At 35.5% G+C, this 12,775-nt stretch overlaps 1 protein-coding gene across 1 annotated transcript; it reads right to left on the reverse strand.

Moving 5' to 3' along the window:
• Window positions 1-228: 228 nt before the first annotated feature.
• On the reverse strand, window positions 229-813 carry LOC120144986 (ferredoxin-1-like). The gene has a single exon (XM_039158907.1). The coding sequence runs from the start codon at window positions 724-726 to the stop codon at window positions 286-288; it is 441 nt and encodes a 146-aa protein (XP_039014838.1). The 5' UTR covers window positions 727-813; the 3' UTR covers window positions 229-285.
• Window positions 814-12,775: the final 11,962 nt, after the last annotated feature.

Consider the following 12,775-nt stretch of genomic DNA (forward strand, 5'->3'; position numbering starts at 1 on the left):
TGCATATTCAGTTTTGTCTGGTAAGTTAGTAATTTATATTCATGATGAAAGAAGTTGAAGAACAGAACAAAGAGCATCTGAGCGAAATATATATGTAGAGATATTATTGATTAGGGCTAACAAACAACATATTCGGTCTTGTTACTACAACATGAACGCAAATCATAAAGCATTAAACTCATTCGGGGATATAAACAGCAACATATCCCTCGAGGCCAATCCAACAAAAGTAACAAACAGAAGAGAAGAAAAACTAAAACCCTGCAGTTTCAATCATGTTCTTTTTTAACCAACGACCTCTTCCTCCTTGTGGGTCTCAATGGTAACATCACTCGTCGGGTAAGCAACGCAAGTGAGAACATAGCCAGCATCTAACTGGTCATCGTCAAGGAAGCTGTTGTCAGACTGATCCACAGTACCTTTAGTGATCTTCCCAGCGCATGAAGAGCAAGAACCAGCCCTGCATGAGTATGGAAGATCTATGCCCTTCTCCTCCGCTACGTCCAAAACGTACTCGTCATCTGGGCACTCGATCTCTTTTGTTCCATCGGGAGTGATCAGCGTTACTTTGTATGTTGCCATCATTGTAAGGCGGCCTCGTACCTGGGGTTTTAGCCCGAAAAGAGCCTGCCTGAAGCTCGGGAGGGAGCTTAGGCTCGCCACCGGGTGACTGCGGACGAAGGAGGTGCTGACCATGGCGGTGGAGACGGAGGCGGTGGAAGCCATTTTCAGTTATTTCAGACAGGAGAGCGTATGGTAATAACTGTATAAGGCTAGAGTGAATTTAAGCATGGAGTTGTGTTTAAAAAGCGAGACAAGTGCTGGAGAATGAGTGGTGAATAAAATGAGAGGATGTTGTTGTAGGTAGAGTTATCTGCCACGTGGCAAAACAATGTCTCGTTTTCTTTTTATTATGGTCCGTCAATTAATTTGGGGAGTGTGGTTGCCATTCGCCATAATCCTCTCCCTTGGCATTTTGTTGAATAGGAGAAACAGAAACCATGAGCTACTACTGATCAGATTTTGGAGCAAATTATAATTTTGGTTCTTTTATTATGTTTAAATTTAAATTCTAATACTTATTTTTAATTTGCCATAATTTAATTTTGTATTTTCTTATTGTATATAAAAATGTGTTGATACAATCGATCAAGAAGAATGGCCAAAAAAAGGAGGTGAATTGGCAATAAAAATATTTATTAGAAACTTTAGCAAGAAATGAAAAAAATGACACAAGGATTTTAGAGTGGTTCAAATTTCTTACTGAAGTCTACATACACTACCTTAACTTTCTAACTAGGGATTTCAACAAATTCACTAATTTGATCTAACCATTTAGGACAAGGTGTAACCTTACACAACACTAAGACTTATACCCTAAAGTCTTAAGTGTCCAACCCTTCCTAAGAAGAAATTACAAATTGAGCAAACTTTGAATATCCTCACAAAGATAGATTGTTTGCAAAATGAAGTTCTCACACACACCCAAGAACACTAGAATAAAATTACAATGAATGAAATAGTATTCAATGAAAGAAATACACAAAATGAATATGAATTTGGATCTATTTGCTCTTTGATTTTTGAAATAGCTTTCTTGTCTCCTCTTGTTTGTTTGAAGACCTCTTTTATATGCTCTCATTGATTTCTAGTTGTTTGAGGTAGTTGGAGGGAGTTTGGAGCCATTTGAAGCATATAATTCACGATTCACGCATTAAAGGCTACTTGTACTGGAAGTTTCGAAACTATGGGAAAAGTTTCAAAACTCTTTGAAAGAGGGTTAAAAAATATGACCGTTGAAACCCAAAGTATCAAAACTTCAAGGAAAGTTTCAAAAAGTTTTGAAACTCTTGTGAAATTTCAAAACTCCAAAGGCTCATGTTTTGGAAGTTTCGAAACTTTTGGTCAAAGCTTACTTAAGGAGATGATTTTTGACATTTTGAGAAAGATATAACCTTGAAAATTATTTTGAAGTGTTTGAATGATATTTTTGACATAATTTGAACTTAAAAGACTTATTTTAAAGATTTCACAAATTTAGGGACTTAAAACATGTTATATTAAAATAATTTAAGTTTATCAATCTCCTCCTTTTTGATATAACAAAACATTTTTGTAAAAATTTTCTTGATTCAAAACTTGTCATAAATTTGTTAAATTATATATCATTCAAAACAATAAATTTTTATTTAACTCCCCCTTTAAAAAAAGAATTTAAGGCTATAAAATTTTTAATCAAAAATTCATATCAAAAACAAAAATTTAATCAAGAGTGTTTTTGATATTTTTCTCCCCTTTTTGTTAGGTCAAACTCATTTAGCTACAAAAGAAAAAAAGAAGATTAGAGCATAATAAGTCAAAAAATAATCCAACAGATGATAAAGTCAAAAATATCCAAAATAAATATTCAACATATAAATTCATAAAAGTGTAATAACAAAAGCATATGTAATAAGCAAAATATCTGAAATAAACAAAACATCCAAAATATAAACTCCTAAAAATCCAAAATAATCAAAAACATCCAAATGCAATAATATCCAAAAAAAATTCCAAAAATCCTAAATGTATACTGAAATGCTAAATAAAAGGAGGATCAATCCTCATCATCTTCAATATCATCATCATCATCCGTATGAAAAGGATCAGGGGAGAATAAGGATCCGGGAAACGAGCCTTCAAAGACCAAGACAAACATCAATGGCATCGAAGTAGTGAAAGACATCATCGAATCTATCAGCCATGTAGTCATAAAGTGACTCCAAAGTGACGGAGGACGCGGAGGAGGAGCAACATGCACGACATCAACTTTGGGAGCTTCTCTGGCTTGATTTTGAAAAATGCAAACCCATTCACTAGTTATGAAGTCATACGCAATTTTGTGAGTCGAGGTAAGGTCGATGGAGCTCGAGAGGGGAACGACGATGCCATGGGAAAGATTAACCCAACGTTTGGTTAAGATGTGATTAAGAACACAAGCGTAAGGTAAGGTACATTTAGACCCTAGATCCTTAGAGACGGTACTGACAAGCTCGGTAAAGATAATATGAGCTAGGTGAGGATAGGTTTATGATAAAAAATGAAAAATCCACCAATAGTCTAAGTCTCTTATACTAGTGGCTTCTCTGCCTAAAGGGTGGAGAAAACAAGTGAAAAAAAGGTACAAGAGACATTATTCAAAACCTAAAAGAATAGGATTGTGACCTTGAAGAGAACCAATGGCAACCAAAGCATCCTCATTGAAAGGACCGTCACAAGGAATTCCTAGGTCATTGGCAATGGTTTGATTGGTAAGCTCGATTATATTTCCCATGAGATAGGATTGAATACCAATGACTTTTTAGGTTTGATATTAAGAAGGAATATTGGGATTAGGTTCTTTATGAAAAAGAACCACAATACAAAAGAAAGTTCAAACGAGATTTGGATAAATGACATTTAGAATGCGCATTAGGTCGAACCACTCCCAAATGGTAAAGAGTTGAAGAAAACTAAAATTATAAACAATGGAGAAAAAGAAATCTTCATCAAATTTACATTTCGGTCGGATAGGTTTATCACAAAAGAATTGACGGAACCTACAACGACCTTCGTTGGATTCAAAATAAAACGGTTTGAATGAGTTAGACATTGTTGTTGATTGACTGACTCCAGGACATTTTTTTGGAAGTTTTGGGAGCCATTTGGGATGAAAAACAGTGGTTTAAGATTAGGAAAATCCGTTGGGTAATTTAATCTAACACTTGGTGGGTGGACTTAAAAATGAGGGTCCTAAGAAAAATTGACAAATGGATAACCTTCCTATGACAAAAACATATATATAACATCAATTATCAACCCAATTTAAAAAAAATTAAGAAAATTTCTGCACAAAATATGATAAATTTCAAAACCCTAAGTTAACCAATTTTTCAAAATTCTGAAAAAATAGAGTTCATAACTGGAGTTGGAAGTTAAATTTGACTTTTCAATGGTCTAATTAAGAAGTTAGAAGCCATAGAATTGGAATTAAAACATATTGCAAAGTTGGTTTAATTCTTGAATTACATATGAGGAAAAGAATTTTGAAGCTAAAGATGGTTTATATGGATATAAATTGGTTTAAGCATGTGTATATGAGTTGAGAACATGAAGGGGTTGAAAGATGAAGAATTTGAGTTGATTTGAGTGGATTTTCGGGCTTAAAAATTAATTATGGGCTATTGCATCGATGCACATCCGAGGTGCATCGATGCACATCCGAGGTGCACCGATGCATCAAGGGTAAATTTCCAGAAATTGTTCAGAGTGTGTATCGATGCACTTCATGTGCATCGATGCACCCATTAAAAATGGAAACATCGAATGAAATTAATGCATCGATGCATAAGGAGTGCATTGATGCACATGTTAAGGGATGCATCGATACACTGTAGAATGCATCGATGCACGTCAAGGGAAATATAATTATACCTTTCTTTTAGTCTAAGAAATGATATATTAGAGTATATCAATTGGATACTAATATGTATCAATGTATGATTATATAGTTATAGAGCACGAACAATTCCCGGAGTGATTATCAAGTTATGATTCGATCGCAAGAGAGGATATTATAAAAAATTGATTGGAACTTAGTGAGGCCAAGGTGAGTGCGTATTATTTTATATATGATGTTTAATGGGAAATAAGACTTGTGACAAGTCTAATTTCTATAGTATTGTGCATTAAGCATGAACATGAACATGTGTTTGTTATGAGTGTCTGAGTTATGTGTTATGGTATGTATTGACATGTTATTGTATATGTATTTCATGGTTGATGTGAATATATGTTATGTTATGATGATACGATAAGAAATTATATGAATATAAAAGAGAAGTTATGTGATAAGATCATTGAGATATATAGAAATGGAATATAAGATTACACGAATACATGATATGGGATAAATTAGGTAATAATATGGGAATATGGTAAAAAAAATGAGTTTAGAAGAAATGATGGGAATGAAGTACTCAAGTGTAAAGGTTATATAAACAATAAGAATGTGAGTTGGGTAAGTGAATAGTGGTATGAATTTATGTGAAATAGTAAATAGAATTATCATTGAATGAGAATTGAAACAAGATAGATAATATTGACCTATATGATGATATGAGACTTGAACATAAGTGATAATAGAAACATATAAGATGAGTTAGATGGAAAGATACATATGCTTAAATAAAATTATGATATATGGGTTGTATGATGGAAATCTACGTAGTCATATTAGAAAGTTATAGGTACTATATGAATTGAATTAGGTAAATAGATTAAATTAGTATATAAATGAAATAATAGAAGTGACATATGTTTTTGAGTATGACAGATGTGATATGATCTAGTAAATATCATAGAATGAGGTATAAGCTATATGATATGAGATAAGTTATTATACATATGATATAAGCTATTAATCAGGACATATGAGATTATGAGAAGGAGAATATAAATGATGTGAATACAAGTATAGGAAAAATATATTATATATATATATATATATATAATATATATATATATATATATATATATGAATATGAATTATATGAATACACATTTAGATGATGAAATGGATTATATGAACATGTGAATATCTATATATATAGGATAAGACATAAAATAAGATATAAGCAATGTGACAAGAAATGTGAAATAGTATGAAAAGTGAATATGAGCTACGTGATATGTGAAAGTGATTTACGTGTTTATACGTATATGTGATTCAACTTATGTGACATAATCTACGTGCTATGTGAAAGTGAACTACGTGTTTATGTGAAAATGGGAAATGACATAAATGATGATGCCCATGTTATGTGTCATGAGAGCTAGGGTATAGTTGGCATGCCAAGAGTCGAGGGTCTACGCGGTCCTTCGGGACATATATGTATTCTTTGGAACATGTGTGAGGTCTTTTGAGACACATACTTGATCCTTGGCATATGTATATGATTCTTAAGGAATGATATGTGGTCCTTAGGGACAACCTTATCTGGCACTTCGATACATTTCTACACAGAACTACGGTGCAATTCTACGTGGCACTTCGGTGCATTTATACGAGCTGTGGTGACAGAATTAGTGCACAACCTCTATAGACTCACATATCTATAGTTCTCACATATGTACATGGGCTAATAAGAAAAAAACAACAAATATATTACATGTGATTTGTATGCTTTTGTGCTATGAATGGTATTATATGATTTATATGATGATATGTGGATTGTATGATTAAATGAGGCAAATGTTGGTTAAAATGCTAGGTATAAGAGGATACGTATTAAGTGATATAAACGATAATAATATTGATAATGAAATAAGGCTAATGATGGAAATGATGAGTGATGAATATATGTATGTATATGTTTTTATATGTAATGATATATATATTGCATATGTGTTATAGGGATTTGTTACATGAATAAGGGTATGAGTGATAGTAGTAATTGTTCTTGCTTGATTACAAGCTATATTTATATTTTATGTTTATTGCCTCACTAAGTCATTGACTTAGCGTGTGATTATTTCACACGTAGGTTACCGAAGTGAGAAGAGAAAAGAGCAATGTGGAGCAAGATAGGTAAGTTCTCCTTACCAAAGGTTAGATCAGGAGAAAGGTGAATAAAATGTATTTTAATACATAAAGTTCTAGTTGGCATGTATTCAAAATAAATATATTGTATAAGCTCTGAATTGTTTGATAAAGGTTTTGAATAAGTTATATGTAATAATAAATTTTAAATTACTCACTATGTTATACAAGTAAAGGTTTTTGAAAAGTCAATGTGACACTTCGGACTCGGATCCGGGTCGGATACGGGTTGGGGGTGTTACATTAGGGTTCAAGCTAAAATTAACATTCTAAAAGCAAAGAAGACAATGGTGATGAACAAAGTAGACGCTAGAGTGAGCGACGACGACCGGAGGTTTAAGAGAGCTTCCTTGGTACGGAGGTCGGACGAACACACGAAGGGTTTTTGAAAAGGGGACGAACTAGCTTTGAAAGATATAAGAATGGTTTTGGGGAAAATAGGTTTAAAACCCTATTTAAAATTGGGACTGAGCGATAAGTTTCGAAACTTGTCCAGGAGTTTTGAAACTTTAGGAAAAGTTTTGATACTTCAAAACACGTTGTTTTTTAAAGTTTTGAAACTTTATAAAGAGCATCGATACTTTAGGCAAAGTTTTAAAACTTTGAAAGTAGCCTCGAAACTGATAATACAGAAAATGTAATTTTGCTAATTTTATGTCCTAAAATCACCCAAAATATAATTTTATCATTAATGAAAGCATTGTATAGTTGGAAAGCATATATAAACAAAATTGAAGCTATATAGCATAGGTTTAAGCATATTTTCGATATGTATGAACACACAAAGTTACATTTTTGCATAATTAGACATTTAAAGAGTGCAAAAATAAGTCTAAAAGGTAATGTAATTACATACATATCTCCTCCTTAATTTTTGCATTGGATAACCAAGTAGAATTACTGAAGCATGTATAAGAACCAATTTTAAGCCAAAACTTCATTTAAAAGCATAAAAATTCAAAATTTTGGACTAATGCCTAGGGAATGCTAGAAAGTCCTAACTATCTCCTAAGTGTCCAAAATCTTTCTTTATCTAAAGGCATGGTATGAATATCAACTATTTAATGCAAAGTATCAAAATATTCTAAAATTACATCTTCTTTAAGGACATGGTTCCTAATGAAATGATGTCTAATTTCAATGTGTTTAGTTCTAGAATGTTGGATGAGATTCTTAGTGAGACAAATTGCACTAGTATTGTCACACTTAATTGGAATGGTACTAACATCAATTCCATAGTGTAAAAGTTTTTGTTTCATCCATAAAACTTGAGCACAACAACTATTGGTTGAAATGAATTCGGTCTCGGTGGTTGATAATACAACACTATTTTGTTTCTTAGAAAACTGTAACCCCCTAGACCCGTCCTATGCGTTTCGACTAAGTCTAGTGGATCACATTATGATTATTAAAGACATTTTCCGAAATCGTTATTCTATCAATATAAAATCACATTATAATTAACATGAAATTATAAACAAATTATACTATCAAAATCCAACTCGTAAATATAGTACCAATAAATAATAATTTAATTTAAAACATGTCTTCAAATTCAAAATCACAATATACCGAGTAGTACTATCAAAAGAGTCATCATTATAAAATATGATATTTAAAATAAGGTCCATGTCACCAAAATAAATTCAACTTGCAAGATAAAAACATTACAATCTGATCACTTCAAGAGATATGTTGATCCTCCAAGTGCTCGAACCGAGATATCTAACCAACAGTATCTGAAAGGGGGGAAAACATTTTAAAAAGGTGAGCTAGGCTCAGTGTGTCCCAACATTTCCATAAAATGTCAATAGGTACAAATCATAGTCCAGTAATCTCACAAATTCGTAAAAGAGTTTAACTTTTGAAAATCATAGTTTAAACCCTTTTCTGGTACACCATCAGTAGTTCTCAATTATTTTCCATATAGCTTACTTTATGCACATAGCAAAAAGAAAGCCGACTTAAGGATAGGCTCTGAAGCTTGTATCCTTAAGCCCAAGTCAATAAGTCCATATAGTTACCCAAAGCACACAGCAAAGGAAAGCTGACCTAATGAACATCTTGGGGCCCTCAAGAGTCACATTAGGCCCATTTGCTTGATCAGAGCTTTCCATCGTAATTCAATTCCAAAATTCAATGCACCGTGACATAAATTCCATAAATCCAAAAAATGGTAATCATATCCATTTCAAAACAAAAATTAGATAGTAGCCATATTCCATAAATGTCACATTAAATTGGTGCATCCATAAAACAATAACCAAATGAATTCGGTGTACCATATATTAAAACCAATAAAATAGTTCAGTAATAAGTAGGGAACACACCTCGACAATAGGTTCAAATAGCAAATCTACTGATTGCTAGTTTCACCACGCTCTGCTACCGTTTTCGAACGCGTGAATAATGGCACACTGGTTTAACTGATCTAGAAGAGTTGGGTCGAGTTGTCGAACGATCGGAGAGTCTCTTGTACCTTCAAACAATAATAATATCAGTCCCAAATCCTATTTAATTGCTCAAAACTAGACTTCTTAAGTATATAGCATTTTTCGGGTTTGACTATCAATTTGGGGTATTTCGAGTCTGAATTTGGCCAAACGAATTGCGGAATCGGAATCAGGACGTCGAAAAACATAAAGTATGACTTTTCGAAAATTCAGATTCTTGGTCAAAGTCAAAGTCAACTACTTTAACCATCGATTTGGAGTCCTTTGGGTTCGAATTTGACGAAACGGACAGCGGAAACGGATTTGGCACGTCGAAAACTATCAGGATAGGTATACTCGGAAAAGATTAACGATCATTTAATGCTCGGTCAAAGCCATTTTAAGTTTTGGTCAAAGAAAGTCAACGGTCCGGTCGGGTCGGGTCAACGGTCGGGTCGGGTCAGACCGGTCAAACCGGTTCAGACCGGTCAAACCGGTTCGAACCGGTTGAAACCGGTCAAATCGGTCAGAACCGGTTGAAAACCGGTTAAACCGGTTTCCAGCAGCCACTCGCCCTGTGGCGGCGTTTGTGGCGCGTGAGGCGTCCTCGGGGCCCTAAAATCCCGGAAAATTTCTAAAATTATTTTGAGCGATTTCGAGTACTTACAACGATCGGTTCAAATTTTAATCTTTGACTGCACCATCCTCACGCGTCGCGTCTACGGCGGACAAGGTTGACACCGGTGAACTTGGAACGGCACAAGGAACACGATGGTGCGGGAGGTGTCGTAAACGGAGCAACGATCAGCGGTGAATTTAAGATTTTCTCGGCGATAGAGCTAACAAAACCGTCGCTACTTTGACTGGAAATTCCCGACGTTTGGCCGCGTTTCGCTTCAATTAATTTGAAGGGTTTGTTCCTCGCTCGATGATGAACACAAAGGTGGTTTCAAAACAACGATCGGAATTCGAACGGCGTTTGGATCGGACTTGAAAGTGGAGGTGTGAGAGGAAGAAAATTGAAGGAATAGCATTTGTGATTTCTGATTGTAAATCAGAAATCACGCTTAAATCATCAAGCCTACCGACAGTTTTAGGGAAATTCAAGGCTTGGTCCCTGAATTCCTTTACTTCGAAAATGGCATTCAAGTTTCCATAAATTTTAATTTAGTCACTTAATTTCACCCATTTTCACAATTTACCTCCAATTTCAATTAATATTATTTTGTAAATATTCAGGTTGTTACAATTCTCCCCCTCTACAAGAAATTTCATCCTCGAAATTTACCTTATGAGAATAGTTGAGGAAACTGAGCCTCCATTGACTCCAATGTCTCCCAAGTAGCTTCTGAGGGTCCTCAATTACTCCATTGAACTTTGACCATTGGAATTCGCCTATTCCGAAGAACTCGTTCATCTCTCTCTAAAATCTGAATTGGCTCCTCTTCATATGACAAATCCGGTCTCAGCTCTACTTCTCCAACCTGAATAATGTGACCTGGATCTGGACGGTATCTCCTCAACATTGATACATGAAAGACATCATGAATACGACTTAACTCAGAAGGCAACTCAAGCTGATATGCAACAGGTCCTACCCTCTTCAAGATACGAAATGGTCCAATAAATCTTGGACTCAATTTACCCTTCGCCCGAATCTCAATACTTTCTTCCAGGGTGAAACTTTCAAAAAGACCTGATCTCCAACCTCAAACTGTATATCCTTCCTCCTTTGATCTGCATAAGATTTCTGCCTATTAAATGCCTCCTTCAGACGGTCACAGATTAATCTGACTGTGTCCTCTGTCTCTCGCACTAACTCAGGTCCCAACGTTTTCCTATCACGTAACTCAGTCCAACAGATCGCAGTGCGACATTTACGCCCATAGAGTGCTTCATAGGGTGCCATACGAATGCTGGTATGATAACTGTTATTGTAAGCAAATTCAGCCAACGGCAAAAAGTTCTCCCAACTACCATGAAAATCGATTACGCAACCCCGCAACATATCCTCCAGAATCTGAATTACTCTCTCAGATTGACCATCAGTTTGTGGATGAAAGGATGTACTAATCCAATCTTGTTCCCAAAGCCGTAGTAACGCCTTCCAAAATCTCGAAGTAAATCTCGGATCTCGATCAGAAATAATAGACAATGGAAAACCATGCAATCTGATAATCTCTGAAATATACAATCTTGCCAGCTTATCCAAAGTATAATTTACTCGCACAGGAATGAAGTGAGCTGACTTTGTAAGTCTGTCAACAATCACCCAAACTGAATCTTTTTTCGAAGGAGTCATAGGCAAGCCAGTAACAAAATCCATAGTAATACGCTCCCATTTCCATTCAGGAATCTTGATAGGTTGTAACAAACCTGATGGATATTGATGTTCTGCCTTAACTTGCTGACAAGTCAAACACCTAGCCAAAGTCAGATATGTCTTTCTTCATACCAATCCAATAATACTCTCTCTCAAATTCCGGTACATCTTATCTCCTCCGGGGTGCATAGCATATGGACTACTATGAGCCTCAGTAAGGATAGTCTGCCTCAACTCAGCATCATCAGGCACACAATATCTACCTTTAAAGCATAAAACTTCATCCTGATCAATTGTGTAATCTGAGGTTGTCCCCTGCTCTACTTGCTCAAAGATGGAAAGCAAGTAGCTATCAAGGGGCTACTTAGCTTTGATCTCATCAACCAATGTCGGCTTAACTTGCAATTCTGCTAACAAAGTGCCATCGTCATATAAATTCATCTTGGCCATTAAAGACCTCAACTCCGATACCGTCTTTCGACTCAAAGCATCTGCTACAATGTTAGCTTTACCAGGGTGGTAATCAATCACGCAATCATAATCCTTTAGAAGCTCTAACCAGCGACGCTGTCTCAAATTAAGTTCCTTCTGGGTCAGAAGATACTTTAAGCTCTTATGATCTGTGAAAATGTAACACTTCTCTCCATAAAGATAGTGTCTCCAAATCTTCAAGGCAAAAATTACTGCTGCCAACTCTAAATCGTGAGTAGGATAGTTACTCTCATGCGGCCGCAGCTGACGGGATGCATAAGCCACCACCTTACTTTCTTGCATTAAAACACAACCAAGTCCTGAATGTGAAGCATCACTATACACTGTAAAATCCTTCCCGGACTCTGGTTGAATCAACACCGGTGCTTGAGTCAAAACCGCCTTTAATTTATCAAAGCTCTCCTGTTGTGCCTCGCCCCAGTCAAACAACACATTCTTCGTTAACAACTTTGTCAAAGGAGAAGCAATGATCGAGAAGCCCTCAACAAAACGTCGATAATAACCAGCCAAGCCCAAGAAACTGCGGATTTCAGATACGTTCTTAGGTCGTTTCCAATTCATAATAGCCTCTATCTTGCTGGGATCAACCTGAACACCTCGCGCAGAAATAATATGCCCCAGAAATGACACTTCTTGAAGCCAAAACTCACACTTGCTTAGTTTGGCATATAGACGATGCTCTCTCAAAGTCCGCAGAACGATCTTCAAATGCTCGTCATGCTCTGCCTCAGTACGAGAATAGATCAGATATCGTCAATGAAGACCACCACAAATTGATCCAAATATGGTCGGAACACCCGATTCATCAAATCCATAAAAGCTGCAGGAGCGTTCGTCAAACCAAAAGGCATCACTAAAAATTCATAATGACCATATCTAGTGCGAATGGACGTTTTTGCAACATCAGAT

The sequence above is a fragment of the Hibiscus syriacus genome, unplaced genomic scaffold, assembly GCF_006381635.1.
Source record: "Hibiscus syriacus cultivar Baekdansim isolate YM2019G1 unplaced genomic scaffold, ASM638163v2 tig00110893_pilon, whole genome shotgun sequence".
Classification (NCBI taxonomy): Eukaryota; Viridiplantae; Streptophyta; class Magnoliopsida; order Malvales; family Malvaceae; genus Hibiscus; species Hibiscus syriacus.

Excerpts from the sequence above, each read along its gene's own strand:
- LOC120144986 (XM_039158907.1), bottom strand. The coding sequence starts at position 726 with ATGGCTTCCACCGCCTCCGTCTCCACCGCCATGGTCAGCACCTCCTTC.